General features: G+C 39.6%; 2 protein-coding genes across 7 annotated transcripts in view; one reads left to right on the plus strand and one right to left on the minus strand.

The window, feature by feature from the left end:
• Positions 1-31: 31 nt before the first annotated feature.
• LOC118403206 (ras suppressor protein 1-like) lies at positions 32-11189 on the plus strand. The gene is made up of 10 exons (XM_035801786.1): positions 32-308; positions 2064-2175; positions 3135-3185; positions 4476-4543; positions 5144-5196; positions 6156-6274; positions 7822-7904; positions 8814-8928; positions 9569-9701; positions 10713-11189. Exons 1-10 carry the CDS (start codon positions 285-287, stop codon positions 10804-10806), a joined length of 852 nt encoding a protein of 283 aa, XP_035657679.1. The 5' UTR covers positions 32-284; the 3' UTR covers positions 10807-11189.
• A 919-nt stretch (positions 11190-12108) lies between these two features.
• LOC118403205 (hydroxysteroid 11-beta-dehydrogenase 1-like protein) overlaps positions 12109-17212 on the minus strand; it is a 17231-nt gene continuing 12127 nt past the window's right edge. For 3 of the 6 annotated variants that reach the window (XM_035801781.1, XM_035801780.1, XM_035801779.1), the window contains exons 2-6: positions 16947-17077; positions 16042-16153; positions 15054-15251; positions 14380-14546; positions 12109-14063 (exon numbers count right to left, since the gene is read on the minus strand). In XM_035801781.1, coding sequence (XP_035657674.1) covers positions 13836-14063; positions 14380-14546; positions 15054-15251; positions 16042-16153; positions 16947-17077 — 836 coding nt within the window. In that variant the 3' untranslated portion in view covers positions 12109-13835. The remainder of the gene's footprint in view (positions 14064-14379; positions 14547-15053; positions 15252-16041; positions 16154-16946; positions 17078-17212) is intronic. The other 3 variants (XM_035801783.1, XM_035801784.1, XM_035801782.1) reach the window with 1 other exon arrangement.

Consider the following 17212-nt stretch of genomic DNA (forward strand, 5'->3'; position numbering starts at 1 on the left):
AAGTCTGTGAGCATTTCCGGGTCTTCAGACAACTTAAGAAGTCTTTTGGGATTTCTGGAATTCTGCCATCTTCTGTGGATCTGCTTGACATCGTTGGTGCATAGGCGTGTCTAAGTCTGTATGGTATTGGTTTCAAATCCAGGTACGCGTGTATGTGTTTGGACAAGACTAGAAATTGGGACTTTCCGAAAGAGTGTCAAGACCACCTGCAACATCCTCAGCCATAGACGGTTTTAGATTCGTGTGCTTGCTTGAGGTGAGGTGTTCCGAAGCGACCACGAACCATGCTGAATTATGGAAGTAGACTGGTAAGTACTAGTACAGCAAGCTTGGTATTATCTCATACGAAAGTTTTAGAGAAAATATTTGATGTTTTTCGGATGTTTATTTCTTTTGAAACCGATGGAATTGCGTGATGATAAGGGGAAACAAACAGTGTAACATTTGCAGTGACAGGTGTTGTAAGAAGATGGCACGAATAGGACAAATCTAAGACCCCATATGGCCATGTAGTTTTCCTCATTTAAACCCAGAAGTTGCAATATCAGCGTGAAGCTATTCAGAATTTCTATATGGTCTCCTTGTAAGATTTTTATAAGTAATTCGACGGCCTTTGTAAACTAAAGAGAATGTAAGGTTGGATGTGCACTTGGTCGATTGCTGAAATTCTAAAAGGGTTCGTTTGGGGGTCTTGGTTGAGGCGGCTATATCCGGCAACAATCAGGTCATGACAACACCCGACACTGTCATCCGAGCTGACATGACACAAGGTCACGAACAGACTATGTACTGTCCCATCTCATCTTTCATACTTTTAAAACTCGAAGCTTGCTGAGGGACAATATGGCTAGTTCTGCGATGTACTTTTTATGCTGTTAACATGTTGTTGCGCTCGGCATCATCTTTGAAATACCTGAAAAGTAGTCATCCTTGGAAAGGACATTTCATAGAGGTCCCGTGTTTGAGGAGAGCCAAACCTCGAGCACGCTATTAAAAGAACCCACCACGCTTATCAAAAGAGTAGTGGTCTTTCATAATGTGAGTGTTGTCAGATGAATTTTTCCGATTGCAGCATGCATTCTTCAGTAAGAAAAAAACAGGTGTGTTACGCCATGAGGCGGTTTACCAAATTACCGTGCATGCAATATTATAACGTTATAAACAAACACAAAAGGTGGGTAAATACTGGTAATTATAAAGCTTAAAACTAAATTCAACCATTTGAAAATAGTTACAGTTAAACATGTAGTATGCGAGTCTTTATAATCGTTATTAATTTTTCCCTTGTCCCGGAACTTCTTCATTGATATTAACGTTATAATTTAAAAAAAAAGGTTATTGTTATATTGGTTAAAGATGCTTTCTTTGAAATTCCGCATGCAAAGGTTTCCATGTTTTGCCTGTTCTCTTGCATTGAAGTACGTGCATATGTCAATTCCACTTTGGAGGTAACTCTATACACATGCACATCGTAAATAATTTATTACGCTTTCAATACAAACGTGATTATAACGTAATTAGTATTCATGTCAGCGAAGTAAAGGTTTTCATTAAAACTGTCAACATTTTATATCTGATTGTGCGTACGGCAAATATCACACACTTTTATAGATATGGATGGATATAACGTTATCTAACACCAAGTAGAGGTTTTTGCCATTGGACAATTTTTTTCAGTGAGACTCCACTCGAAAAATATACTGCGTTTCTGTCATAAATCGCTAGGGTCGTTTCTGTACCAACACACCCACTAACCTCTAACCTTAGTTTGGCCTTTTCACCTTGTAACCTGTGTATTAATTTTTATTTCAGAACATACATGACAATCTGTCCAAAAATAAACATCCTAGAATAAGCTTTTTATACCAAATATTTGAAACATATTTAGTATTGCTTATCACTAGGCGCTATCTTTAAAAGAATTGACAAATACGAGGTATTATTTTCTGTCTCGTGCGGAAGGTTTTGATGACTGGGGGAGCAAACCGCCACTTCCGGTTTTTCAAGTCTGGCCTACTTCCTTGGGAGTTTTCTCAAACTTTCACTCTTTTTTTCCCTTCAAGATGTCCAAGGCGGGCAAGAAGCAAGTCGAAGACTGTAAGGAGAGGACGGGAGGAACTGAACTTGAGCTTGTGGATAAAGGAATCACCAATCTTCTAGATGTACCGGGACTTTGTGAGTGCTGTTGTTGTTCATATATGGCCCAACTATGGGCGGAATGCGACCTTATTTACGCCCCCCTCCCCCTCACTATCCTGTAAACTAGAAAACAGCAACATCTATTCATTTGATAGAAAAAGCTTCTGTTAACCCACAAGAATACAAATCTATTGCTGGAGCGTAAATCGCCTCTCTTAACGTTATTTTTATGAGTTGTTTTTGACTCAACTCACAGCCCCACCCCTTTAATATGAATGGCTCTAAAATTATTTCTAAAAGGAGGGCTTAGTCATAAACAAGTTAAATCGATAGAAAGAAGACAGTCACTTAGATGATGTCTACTCTGAATGATAATTGATGGAGAATTGATGGAAAAATTTCAGTGTGTCTCTGTGTGTGTATGTGTGAGTGTGTGTGTGTTTGCAATGTATCATTACATAGTTATGTGTTTGTGTGTGTTTGCATGTGTCTGTGTATGTGCATGTGTGAGTGTGTGTGTGTGTTTGCAATTTATGTGTTTGTGTGTGTTTGCATGTGTGTGTGTGTGTTTGTGTTTGTGTGTTCGCGTACATGTGTGTTTGAAAGTGTGTGCGTTCATGTGTGTTTGAAAGTACATCTCAAGAAGCTCATTAACCATTGCATAAAATTCGCGGAAAATTGATGTTGAGCGAAGCAGAAAAAGATTTCGTTCATTCTTCTGTTAAAACCAAAAGGCCAAGTGCATTGCAGAAGACTGACACTTTAATTAGAGACACTGGATTCAAATAGAGAACTTAGAAAAAGCAATACTTGATACTGTGAGTGATAGGCTCCCGTGGAGTGAAGTACTCTATAGTCTATGTACTCACCTAGTCCCGAACACAGGTCGACAGATAGATAAATAGATAGTGTGTTTGTGAGTACTTATTATACGTGTGTGTCTGTCTATATTTTAACTTAAGTTTTAAGAAATGTTAAATCTTTTTCTCCTACAGTACAACTTTCCAACCTGGTGAGATTGACAGCCAGCCACAACAAGCTTCATGGTGAGTGTTTCTCTATCTTTTTAACAGGGCATGCACATTGGGTACCTACTGGCTTTAAATACACCCGAAATAACTAAAAATAAATAAATAAATTCTGTCACTTTTACCAGTGCAACTTGCAGGTTAATACTGTCAAATCAATCGTAAATGTTTTTATCATATTCTCTCAATTAAAGTACGCACCCCAAATGAAATACGCATCCTTGATTTAGGGCAAGTCTCAGACCAAATATATGGGACTGAAACGTAAAATGGAAAAAACTCAAATAACTATGCGCCCGTTCTCCACCAATATTTCATACATCTTGAACTGGATACATTTTAATTTATGATATATAAAGGAAACATTTGACAAAGAAAAGACATTCTGTTTTGGATCAAATGCAGTACAAGTCTTCTATCTCTTGTTTTGCATTTGTTTTTGTTGTAATGGGATTTATGTACAATCAACTGTAGACGCTGTTATACCCCCAGGCAATTGCATCAATAGACTAAACCCCCCTATACTGCAGCTGTCCATGCACCTGGCATCATTATCACAAATATCTGATCCATGATTACGATATGCAACATTTTTCACAAATGGCAAGATACTAGGGACTACAAAATGACACATTCTGACCAAAAAAGTCCTTTTAACTAATTAAAGTACGATTTTGACAGATATATATTGGTTGGTATTTTTCCTGTCATTACCTTGACACGATGACTCGAAACATACCAAAGATGCACTAGCATAGCTTCTGGGTATTTAAGTTGTGTAGATGGTAATTTTGCAAGCCCACATCTGAAAGCTTTGTTGTAAATTGTAGATTTACTAATTAGATTGACTAAGATGATATGTACAGATTTCTTTTAAAGAAATACATTTGTCTGTATTGCTCTTGTAGGGATGTCCCTGTTGCTTAATTTTAGCAGCCTCACAGACAAAGTTGAGTACCCTGCCCCAATTACTTGGTAACTGGGAGACCCCGGTTCAATGCTGTACAGGGCATCTTGGTTTGAGGTGCACCCATCTTTCAGTGTTTTAGGAGGTGCCTTGAGAATCTTAAAGAGGAGGGGCTAGCAACCTGGGTCCCCTCTCTGTAAACATATACCCTGCTGATAGAAAAATAAGGAAACTTGGTAATCTTAGTGCCACTAGGCACTGCAACTTAGTACAATGGTCCAAACTAACGAATACAATTGAATACCGAAAATGATTTATCATATACAAATTATCATATATCATTTTTATTGTACATCAAGTTTGCGAGTCTAATAATTTGATTTTCCCTCTCTCTCCCCTAGCGGTACACCCCAGTATTGCACAACTGCAGAACCTGGAGATCCTCAACCTGTTTAACAACCAGATCGAGGTCAGGAATTGTCTGGAATTTGTACATAGAAAATCATCAGGCTGTTAGCTAATAGGGTACCTGTTGTTCATCTGTAGTAGTACCAGGGTTCTAACCAGCATCTGTCCTTTGTCTGTACTTCCTTTCACGGTACTTTGCTGCTGAAATTAGACATAGATTTTGCCCATTCCGTCCTCTATGATAGACAAAAATTGGCATGTTTTGTTAAGATGTTAAACCAGATGCCATGGAACCAAGGATAGTCTACCAGCAGAATTTGCCCAGCAAAATGCAGAAAATAGCATTTCAGAGGGGCTAGATTTTAAAATTTTCTTGGGGGACAATGCTCCCAGATGCCCCTAGTATTGTTGCATCTTCGGCACTTCATATATATGTAGGATTTCCAAATTCAAAATCCAGGGGACAGAAAAAAATTCAGGTTGGCTAGAATACTGATCTGTACATTTTAAAAATCATCCCATGTTTGGACTCCCTTTCTATAGTATAAATCATAGCCAATAGCCTGAATGAAATGATATTTCAATGATTTTACTGTCATCTAGCTTTGTTTGCAGTTTTTGTTTACACATTTGTGTTAAATCTTTGTTTTTATGTTGACAGGAACTACCGACTACACTGTCTAACATGCCCAAACTGAAGCATCTGAACCTGGGGTAAGTTGGCATGGATAATAAGTACAATTTTACACATGAAATGGTACTGAGCTGTCCCTGTAGCTCAAGTGGTTGCAGGTTCCAATTAGTTGGTAACTGGGAGACCATGGTTCAATCCTTGGGCATCTCAGTTGGGGCTGCACTGGTCTGTCTTTATTTAGGAGGGGACATAAAATGGAGGTCCCGTTTTTGAGGAGATGCCACGAGCACTTAAAAGAGGAAGGGCTAGCAACCCCTCCCTGTAAGAAAATATACCCTGCTATGGAAACAGCAAGGAAACTAGTATGCCACTAATAAGGATGGGTACCGGTACAAAAAATTCAAGTCTAGGTATGGTTCAGGTTCAGACAGTCAGAGGATTAGGTCCAGGTCCGGACCTAAACCTGAACCCGGACCTGGACCTGGACCTAATTATCTGTGAAAACTTTTGAATGGGTGATACTCAAAACAATGCTCCATGTTGCTACAAAGGATGCTGTTTGGTGGAGTATCCAACATCCATTGACATTTCAAAATTCTATCTTTATGTAAACAACACAAACTGCCTCAGTTTTAGACTAAGTTTGACCGTAGAAGCTTGATAAAATGACCACTAACTCTCCTGTACTTCACTCTTGTTCTTTTTTTGGAGCTGTAAGGTCAAAAACACATAAATGCCTTCAATGTTCATTTTCTGTTCGAATTGGTCCAACAACCGGTCCTCTGATTTTTTGCAGGTCCATTTTTTCTGGACCAATCCAACAAGAATAAAACACTGTACACCGTGCCGCTACCCATCCCTAGCCACTAGTATAGGCACTACAACTAGTACAAAGGTGTGTCAAATGATGTAGTGATATGGAAAGGTTTTGCAGAATACAGAGCTTTTGAAGAGATTTGTACAAATGTAATTTTAGAAATGAAACAGTGTGCTGTGTTTCATCAACTTTATGTCTTCAAATCTTTTCTTCTGTGATCAGAATGAACAGGTTAAGCTCCTTGCCTCGGGGGTTTGGTTCCTTCCCAAGTCTTGAGATTCTGGACCTGACTTACAACAACCTGACGGAGAAGAGTCTGCCGGGAAACTTCTTCTACTTGGGTTTGTTTGTTTATTTGTTTATCTATTTGCTGAAAACATAAACAGTGAAGAAATGAAATGTATTAGACGCAATCTACACACAGTTTTTCCCGATATCGGCGAGCCTACAACCTCTTGCGGACAGCTTTTTTTCAGCGTCTAGATGCAACTACTATATCGCCATTACTATATCGGGAAAATTTCTCCCGAATGGTCCGGACCATCATACGATACCTTACCGATACCTTAGCAGGGGTCCCCGACATGTTCTGTGCGCGTGTAGATGCTCCCCGAATTCGCGAAGGTCATTAGCATATAGCTACTGTTAATGCGGGCTCATTAGCATATAACGCGGGACCAGTGGTATTTTAGCGCGGGAGAGCAAGATGGCGGAGGGAAAAGCTGGGCGCTCCCGTTGCACATGGAGCCATGCAGAAACCGCCTTTCTTATAAGTGTATGGTCGGAGGAGAAGATCCCAAAAGGACGCGGGATTCCTTGGTACACCCGGTGTACAGGCTCTCCACCCTCCACCACAATCAGGGCAGCGAGAAAGAACGCTGCGTTCACTCTAGCCGGCCGCTGTCGTCTCTCCCTGTATCTCAATCGCCTCCTGCGCCCTACCCTTGCATGGCGTCTCATGTTTAAGATCACGCGCATGAGATACAGAAAGAACATTTCCTGATTGATAACGAGTGGAAAAGCTAGCGACATTCCCGCCATTTTGAAATCCGCGGGATGTGTCACCACTCACCAGAGGTCAAAAGGGGTCACGAATTTTCCGCGCCGCGGGTGTCCCGTGCTACGAGCGGATGTCCCGCGCTACCATTTGCAAAATGTGTTTAGATGCGCCCGGGGCCGATATCGGCGGATGGGGCTACATCGGGAAAAAATGTGTCTAGATCGGGCCTTAAAAGAAAAGCTAAGAAGACTAACAATATATTTCACAATACTAATGATGGTTGGGTGAGGTCTTATGCTTAAAACCTTAAACTATTCATGGTACTTAGTACTTTAAAGAAGCCCTAATCTCGAAAGGGGTTTTATTTGTAATAGATAAAAAAGTTTTCAGTATATTCTGCTAAACTGTTCCAGAACCTTCTTATTAAATGAAGCAATCCCAGCCTATGGCTGAATACAATATATCCTGTCAATAAGGCCTGTCAAAAGTTAGGTTTCACAGATAATTTCAGGGGACCATAAGAAAAAATTGTCTTGTTATGTATTCTTTGATATCTTATCAACGAGTAGCCTTCTTGGTATGCTTAGCGCCCCTCATTAATGACGAAAATATTCACACCAAAGGACCTGTCATATGTACATGTATGGTGAAAATATACATTGGAAGGGTCTGCATGGGGTTAGTCAGTATCATATTGTTTTACAAAAGACACATCACATATTTCACCACAAGTGGAATTCTGCAGAAAGTTGGTTGTTTTTGTATTCATTGATACACAATATATTGGAAAATAACACTCCCTTCTGGAGCTTAGGGAACCTTTAAGCAATCAGCTTTGTATACTTATTCACACTGTAAAGTCACCATCTTTGTTGTCTTTTCCCCCAGAATCCTTGAGAGCTCTGTACTTGGGAGACAATGACATGGAAACTCTCCCTCCCCAAGTTGGCCAACTCATGAAGCTACAGATCGTAAGTACATTTACATAACAAACAAATATACAGTCATACGGCTGCACGTGCGTATGTTTTTAATGGTGAGAAATTCCCTTGGCCAGCTCAGTTGACCTCAAATGTTAGATTTTTGTTTGTAAATGAATACAAATTAGCAGGCAATGTTCTATAGCCATGCGCTAGGTTCTGGGTTCTAAGTTGTGCAAACATGTGCGATCACGTCGACCGATGATGATGATGATGTGCGGTTGTACGCCAACAGCAAAAACGTGCTTCTTGCGGGGATTGACTAATTGTAGTTTGTAATTGCTATAAACAAAAAATGTATAGTATTTGGCCAATAGCAATTTTTTTAGCATGATATAGGTAAAATGTGCTCTACAAAGAATGAATAATTTGAGGAGGTTTTCTGTAGGATCATTTTGAATGGGCCCATGTAAAACGCATATTTTTACATAACTTTTATTGCAGTAAAAAAACTAATAAATAAGATTATTCTATAGAAAAATGCTTATAATTTACATCCAACACTGGAAAAACCTTTTGCAGGAGGGGGTCAGAAAGTATCAGAAAGTCTAGGTCGCCCCCCCGTCTCTGTTGATAGTGGGTCGGTGGGCTCTAATGTGCACTGCCTTCTTCACTCCTTGTGTAAAGAAATCCTGTTTTGAATCTAGGATTTTAACTTTGTTTAAAGATATAGAATGTCCTGGGGGCCACATAAACTTTCTGATACTTATGACCTCCTCCTGCAAAAGTAGTGTGTTCCTGATGTTACTGCAGGTGATAGAAGGGTAATTCTGTGAACAAGGTCGACGGAGTCCGTCCGAAAAGTTAGAGGGGCAAGTTCGTATAGTATTATTTCCAGTGTTGTATGTTCTACCAACACAGATGAACTTTCATGTTAATGAATGAGACCTTCTTCTTCAGCTGGTACTGAGAGACAACGACCTGATCGCCCTGCCCATGGAGGTTGGCAACCTGGAGAGGCTGAAGGAGCTCCACATCCAGGGCAACAGGCTGACTGTACTTCCACCGGAAATTGGTAGGGGGCATTTCTACACTGTAGGCAGTTTCATCAAGCAAGACAAGAGTGCAGAAATACTTCAATTTTTTACTGTGCTTCAGAAGTTTATGTAATGCACCAATGTTTCGCTGACTCATTTCCGCACTCCACCTTGTTCTTTTTGTTGCTTATTATGTTGCTGAGGCCGAGGAAAAAATGTTGTGTTTCCTGTTTCAGTCTTGAAAAATAAGGTCGGTAGGAAGGGATCATCTTTTTTTTATTCTTGTAATTTTTTTTTAGGCTGGCCAAACCTCTAGTGATACATATTACAATACAGTTGAACATGTAAGATGAAATGCATGAGGACACCAAGTGTCTTTCAATGTCAAACTTGAATGTTGTGCGTAATGGATACATTTATCCTTCATTAGATAGGACAAGCAGTGTTTTTACTTCAATAGGAAGCAGGCTGAATAAAAATTATTACTAGAAGCTATATGACTCCACTGCCTACCCCAAAAAAGTCTAGGGTTGGCAGGTTTTTCTAGTGTAGGTAGGGAAACGGGAAACACAACATTTTTTTCCTAGGCCTCATCCACCGATGACCTGTAACATATGCATCAATGACCTCTAACCTGTGACCTATGCACCAATGACCTCTGACCTTTGCCCCCACCAGGTAAGCTTGACCTGTCTGGCCCTAAGATGGTGTTTAAGGGAGATAACAACCCGTGGGTGGCGCCCATCGCTGACCAGCTGCAGGTGGGCGTGTCTCACCTGCTGGAGTACCTGAGGTCCGACACCTACAAGTAGTAAGTGTCTCTGTCTTTGTTTTGCATACTGTATTTTCTTGAACAAAATATGCATCCCTGATTTGGGGCAAGTCTCAGACAGATCTGTGGGACTGAAAGGTAAAATGGAAAAGCTCAAATAAAGTACGCACCTACCAATTTCGAACAGACCTTGAACTGGATGAATTCAAATTTATGATGTTTTCTGCAAGTTCTTTTCCATAAAATTACAAAAAAAACTTCCTAGAAGCGTACCTCTATCTTTCTTTATTTTAGGCTTTTTTACCATTTATCGTGAGCATGCAATAATCTCAAATAAAGTATGCACCCCAACTTTGGCAACAACTTGTAGCACCTTTTCAATTTTGAAAAGTTTAAAAAGTACGTAGTTTGTTCTAGAGCATACGGTAACAGGTAGACAAAATGGTGGCCTTGGTATTAGGGCTGTTAACTGAGAATCTGGAGGTACTGAGATCAAATCCCTGACAGGTAGCAATATTGCACTTTTGGGAAAGACACTTGACACAAATATCCTCACTCAACTTAGGTGTGAATGAGTAGTACTACTCATCTTTTACTATGGACATACCTTGGATTGGACATTAAATAGAGGTCCCTTATTTAAGGAGAACCACGCCTCGAAGACATTAAAGAACCCATCACACTTATCAAAAAGAGTAGGGGTTCATTGTGGTGTGAGTGGGTGGGAATAATGTTGTTTTTGCTCCATTTCTTCTTCTAAAAACAAATAAGGTTAATGACCTTGTTCTGGACCAGGCAGCGGTCACCATGGCTACTGGTAAAGAAGCGATACCCTGTGGTGTTCAATTCTGTTATATATGTAGCAAGTGGTAGGACAGAGCTGGAGAGGCTTGTCACCATATAAATGAATGTGTTTGAGTAGAAACAAACAGAGCAGTATTTTTTTAGACTAGAGCATGTAAAGTTAAACCTTATACTGTACATGTATATGCTCGCAAACGTTACTAGTACCTTTCTCGTGTAATTTTGGTGCTTGCTTGATTTCTTCAGCCTGTACGGACGTCACATCCAGGCCGGTGCCCAGCCACCTCCCAAGACCACCGACAAGTCCAAGAAAATCAGTAGAAAGGCCAAGGGGAAGTAAAGCATCCTTGGTTGTTTTGAAGACCAAACCTGCCAATTGAACAACAATAATATACCATTTGGCTCGCCCCTGAGGCGTCACCAAAAAAACTCCTGGAAACTATGTAACACCATATTTTGAAAAAATGGGTTTCATTTCTATTGGGTGTTTTGTTTGGGAAAGAACCATAATTAGTTTTTTTAACTTTTTTATGTATTTTGTAACCAGAATGTCTTACAACATAGACACAGTTTCAAGGGAAATGTGAAATGAAATTTCTGGTGTGTAAAAGTTTCCAAGAGGACTCTGAGGCAATGAAACTTTCATGGAGAAAATTCTCTCCAAAACTTCTGTCTACAAACATTGTGGAATCATTGAAATGAGGAGAATTCTCTTTGTACAACTTCCAGAAAAATATGTGGTAAGAGCAAAATGTAAGAAAAATATTCAGTGAAATTGCCCACTAAAAACACAGAAGGGATCATGCATCATTTCAATGGTTTTTCAAACTGAAATCTCTAAGACTCAGGTGAAGGGATCCATCTTGCTGAAGTAACATGAACTGCAATTATGCTATTTTTAGAACTTACAGCATTTTCCTACTTTGAATATTTTTAAGGGACTCTGATACTAGTACTATACGGTGACTAGTTTTTTTTCTACATACTACTTGTGGATACAAGTAGCTTAAAAAGCCAATTTGATAATCTTTATCGTCGGTTAAGATACATGTATATCTTGTAGAATTTTATAACAATGACATTTGGATGCTCTCTTTCCTGAAAAGTGCTGAAAAGAGACATGCCTTTGGTAGCTTTTGGATGCATTCAGCTACGATTTTGACTAACATTGGTGTATTTTGTAAGTTGCATGCGCATTTTGATGATTCGTTATTATGTCTATATATTTATCCTTAGCTATTTATTCATCTCACATTAGTTAATGTTATGCTTATGTGAGTATTGTTGGCATACATGTATGTTGGTGTGTTTGTAATTTATGTAGTAGTAATGGCAAACATCACCGAACATATCCAGCTTTTGTCTTTACTCGTGTATCTCATTGGACTGTGTAAGATTGTGCCAACGTGCAAATCAGCGCAATCTGTTGCCTGAAATTGTAAATTTTTCCAATTTTTAAAAAACTCAGTAACTGGACTGGGTGAAATTGTGCTGAAGTGCAAAACAGCACAATCTGTCGCCTGAAACTGCAATTTTTTTGCAATTTTTAAAAAACTCAGTCACTGGACTGGGTGAAATTGTGCAAAGCTGCAAAACAGCACAATTTGTCGCCTGAAATTGCAAATTTTCTGCAATTTTTAAAAAAGATTCACACTTCCACATTAATGATTCTCATTGGTGAAAAGTAGCACAAACACCAAAAGTCCTTTTTTCACTGCACTTGTTTGAAATATTAATTTTCAATTCAGTTGCAACAATGCGATTTCCAACAAAGTTATATCAAAACTTTGATGCAACATTCTGAGTGAGGCCATCCTGTTTGGCTCATCTGGACTTCATACGTAATTGTGTTCGATGTCAGCATTACCGCAAGGAAACTTGCAAAGTCAGCACAATTTCCTAGTGCAATTTGGCATAGACAAGTGAAATACCTAACTTATAGCAGCAAACTTGGGATTGGCATCAAGTTGTGCTTCTTACTGTATTTACTCAAATAATTACACACTATGGTGAAATAACCCTGCACTTGTGATAGTTAACCCTTGTCAGTCATATTTTTTTTCAATGTCAAAGTTTTGCCAGAATACAGTAATCTTCTGCTTGTAATTTACTTGTGCAGTTATTAGAGCAAATACAGTAACGGAAGAGCTGGTTATATTTGATTGATGTTTGCTAAGATAAGGTGGGTAGGAAGGACATACATAGGTGCAATATGTACTGTTTGACAATGTATTAGTCTATACAGGCTATGCGGTGTGACACACTAGGGACTTTTGGTGCTATATAGATTATATGTACATCTGATTACCATACTGTGGCAGCAAAGAGTTTTTCTTATGTTTTATTTTTAGATTTTCAAGATGCCACCTGACTGTTTCAAGAAAAATTGCAGTGGGGTTTTTATGGTATTCTGGAATTATTTTCAGATGGAGTGACGACTTTTTTTTTTGAGCCTATGTTGTTTGTTGTTAAATCTCTCATTTTAAGCTCATCAATTTCATGTCATGGAAGTTTATATTTTTGTGATGGACGGGGTAAAATTTTATTTCGTTCCAACAAGCAAATTTCTATCCCACAACAGCCCTACATTGAATGAAAACAAACTAAAACTCCTGGCTGCCACCGTATGATAAAATAGGGTCCATTTTTGTAACAACTTTTATTAAGACCACCCCCATGACAACATGGCACCACCCAAAAGCTGTCGCGTTTGTGACAGTAAATACAGCATTATCAAATTCACTGTCATGTCCAAGTGCGCTACGTAGATTTAAAAATCAGTGCAACTTAAATCCAGAAGTGCTTTCCTGCAAAGTGTTGACCTCTATTTTTATACCAGCACTTATACCTGTGTCTAACGTTAAATACACTGGCAGCTTCATAATAAAAAGGTGGAAGATAGAGTTGACAATGGGATTCTTTCATTTTGTAGTTTGTCTTTTATTTGTTAACATGTTTCTGTTCAAAAGAACCACGTTTTATGCATTAAACTTTAAAGGTATGTATTGTTGAATATTGGTGCAAAAACTGTAAAGATCCTGAATTTCAAAATCTCCATTCAGATTGACATTTTTACAATTTGCAAGGTCAGTTGGCATACAAATCAAGAGGTGGTGGGAAGTGCGCATATTTCAAGACGTCCACACAACACAAAGTCACATTCATCCATACATTGTACATATCGCTGTGCACTGTGCAAGGTACCTAGATTCAACTTTTAATGTAGTTGTAATGACCAAAAACATTGATTTCATTCTTATTGTTTGATACAACAATACATACCATTAAGACCATGCTAGTTCACTTGCTCGTGATGATACAATACATTTACATTTACCAAATACACAAGCAAGCAGTCTAGTACAAACATCAATGCTTATCCACTGTAAAAAGAGGTGATTTTTCTTTCAGTGGAGGAAAAACGCTTCTTGCTCCGTAGTCTATGAGATCTGGTATGAGAGGCCGGAGTTTGGTGGCGAACCACGCATTCCCCCACGGGTAGTAGATTTCCCGTTGCCGGGTGGCACCCCCCTTGATGATCGCCATGGCACAGTCCGAGGGAGGGGACGGCTTGATGTCTTTGCTCATCTGAAATGTCTGGAAAAGAAATGGAAAAAAGTGTCAGGAAAAATAAGAAGGTGTTGTTTTGACTTATGTGTTGGTCTTGGTGTATGTTGGCAGTTATATTTGAATATTGCAAGGTGACAGGATGTGAGGTGGAAGATGGTGCAACCAGAGACTGGCAGGATGGGAAGATTAGCTTGGCCTGGGTCCAAATTTGTTCCTGCAGGCTGGCAGGAAAATGCGTAGATAGAACAAGAAGAACTGTATGATTGTACATAACAGAGATATGAAATCTGATTTCTTGTTTGTTATGAACTCCAATAATAATCTAAAACACTAAATGACTAACCTCTTGGAAATATTGTGCAGGTTCGGTGTCTATAAAGCCGATGACGCAGTAAGTCACCGACACATTGATCTCCTGCATTACCAACTCCTGCCGCAAGGAGGTGAAAAACCCGTCCAGACCAAACTTGGTGGCCGCGTAGAAAGTGGTGAAGGGGTTCCCAATCTTTCCTGTGAAAAAGACAACTGAGATTAAGTTGCATGAAAGGTGTAGTCACAATGAAATTGCCGTACCAAGGATAGGAACCAGGAGCTCAACTTTGAAGCTCAGCTACCAGTTGAGCTACAGGGACATCCCTCCAACATGTGCATTAAATTTTATTACCTTTGCCAGAAGGTTATGTTTTAAGGAGCATTTGCATGTGTGTTTGTGTGTTGATGAACACCATAACCTCAGAAGGCCTGGGTGGATATTTGGTATGTGAGTAGGTCTTGTAGACCTGTAAACAATTAGATTTTGGGCCCCCTAGCGGCTTGTTACAGTACTGCAGCGGAACCTCCGGGTTTGAGTTCTAGACATGCTATGGTCTTGACTTCTGAGTAGTTTTTGAGGCAGAGAGTAAGTGGTGTAGGTTTCGGCCCCCTAGCAGACTTAGTATCAGCCTTTGAAAGAAAGTAATTCAAGAAGGGATTGAAATTAGCGGATCCTATTGCTTTTTTTTTTTGCTTTCAACATACCAGCAATGGAGCCGACCACCACCAGACTGCCGTTAGTCTTGTGAAGTAGAGGCAGTGCCAGTGAAGCCAGCCGGATGTAGCTGTAGTAGTTGATCATCACATGGTCATGAAGGAACTCCATGTCACCATCCCATAGGAAAGCCTTCTTGCTCTTATAGCTGGTTCCTACATGGTTTAGGACTAGATAGTCCAGACCACCTTCAGAAACAAAAAAGATGCCTATGTCAAAAACTTCAAAGCAGGACAATTCACTTTAAAGTGGCAACAGAATTTTACACCTCCGTGTTATCTAAAATTATTGCAAATGCCTACTTTTTTTATTTTAAACTCTGAGGCCACACCAATTTAATTTCTTGGTTCACGGATTCGCTCGCTCCTATTTTTTGGAAAAAAAAATAAAAATAAAAATTACCACTCAGCAAATTTTCACCATTAATGAAATCATTCACCAACTTTCTGGTGTAGCAAATTGGCCTTTATATTATAAGCTCCTTAAAGTGTGAGTACAGGTGCTGTTAATGTACAGTAATGGTGTTTTTGTACTTTTTTCAAGCTGAAAACTTTTTTTCTTCATGTTTTGGATTAGCCGTCACCTTTACCCCAACCATTTTACAATTTTTATTTTTATTTCGCCCTCTCGCTCCAAATTTTTTATGAAAAAATCCGTGAACCAAGAAATTAAATTGGTGTGGCCTGAAGGTTTTTTTTTCTTTTCAATAAGGTGGTATCTCACTGCACTTGTGTCACGCATCACTGCAGGGCTTGAAAGATAGTACTTAACTCAAGAAATAAAGAAAGAATTTTCTTACTTTTGTGAAGTTTGTCGTCTTCTAAGTCATACGCATTACGCAATATCTAAATTGTTTTTAAAAAATTGAGAAGATTAAAAAAAAAGTGACACAGGGAACAAACCCTGTAGTGATGCAAGCTTGACGCAAGTACAGTGAGATATCACCTTACGGTTCATATTAGCTAATCATGAGCTAACCAAATTTTTCCTTGGCTGTTTGGATGGTCCTCTCACAGTCCTCTGGTTTCCCCATGTCTCCTGCTACATAGATGGCCTCCTGGGCTCCCAGCTCCTTCATCTTAGCTACAACCTGGACAAATACAAGGTGGACCAGAAATAATGTCTCCTGCTACATAGATGGCCTCCTGGGCTCCCAGGTCCTTCATCTTAGCTACAACCTGGACAAATACAGGCTGGACCAGAAATAATGTCTCCTGCTACATAGATGGCCTCCTGGGCTCCCAGGTCCTTCATCTTAGCTACAACCTGGACAAATACATGGTGGACCAGAAATAATGTCTCCTGCTACATAGATGGGCTCCCAGGTCCTTCATCTTAGCTACAACCTGGACAAATACAGGGTGGACCAGAAATAATGTCTCCTGCTACATAGATGGCCTCCTGGGCTCCCAGGTCCTTCATCTTAGCTACAACCTGGACAAATACATGGTGGACCAGAAATAATGTCTCCTGCTACATAGCTGGGCTCCCAGGTCCTTCATCTTAGCTACAACCTGGACAAATACAGGGTGGACCAGAAATAATGTTTAATCTTTAATATATGGATGTCTTCATAGCCCACAATTTCAGTGTCTTTTATAAGTAGAGAATATTGGAAAAGGTTACATATTGTCCAAAATAAAAAGGCCGCAAGAAAAAATGCCACATTTATTTATTTTCCTAGGCCTTGTCGATGCATTAATCCTGGCTGTCCATCACAATTAGCAGTTCAACCAATGAAAGCATGGCATGCCTTGACCAATGAGAGACTAGTAGCAGGGTTTCTGAAGTATTTATCATTTTCATTTATCTATTTTGTACGTCTGCGTCTTGATGGAGATGAATGGCACCGTTTTATTATACATATGGCACGGTTTACCCACCTCTTTGAGTCTGGCTTCTCTCCTGGCCGTGATGAGAACTCTCGCCCCTAACCTGGCGTAGTGATACGCCATCTGTTCACCGATCCCGGTACTGCAGCCTGTCACCACGACTCGAGCTCCCCTCAGGGATTCTGCTTAAGCAAGTTCAGGTCATGCAAAAAGTTGCAATTTTTTGCTGAAATTCAGACTATTTTCTGTAGTTCACGAAGGATTCTATGACACTTGACCATGCAGTCATATAATGTTATACAAAGCAAATACTGCTA

Source organism: Branchiostoma floridae, chromosome 16 (genome assembly GCF_000003815.2).
Source record: "Branchiostoma floridae strain S238N-H82 chromosome 16, Bfl_VNyyK, whole genome shotgun sequence".
Lineage (NCBI taxonomy): Eukaryota > Metazoa > Chordata > Leptocardii > Amphioxiformes > Branchiostomatidae > Branchiostoma > Branchiostoma floridae.

Bases quoted from the DNA above. Each gene is read 5' to 3' on its own strand.
- LOC118403206 (XM_035801786.1), top strand. From the start codon at position 285: ATGCTGAATTATGGAAGTAGACTG. The intron at 5,197-6,155 runs GTAAGTTGGCAT...TTCTGTGATCAG, and splicing joins CTGAAGCATCTGAACCTGGG to AATGAACAGGTTAAGCTCCT. The intron at 7,905-8,813 runs GTAAGTACATTT...CTTCTTCTTCAG, and splicing joins AACTCATGAAGCTACAGATC to CTGGTACTGAGAGACAACGA.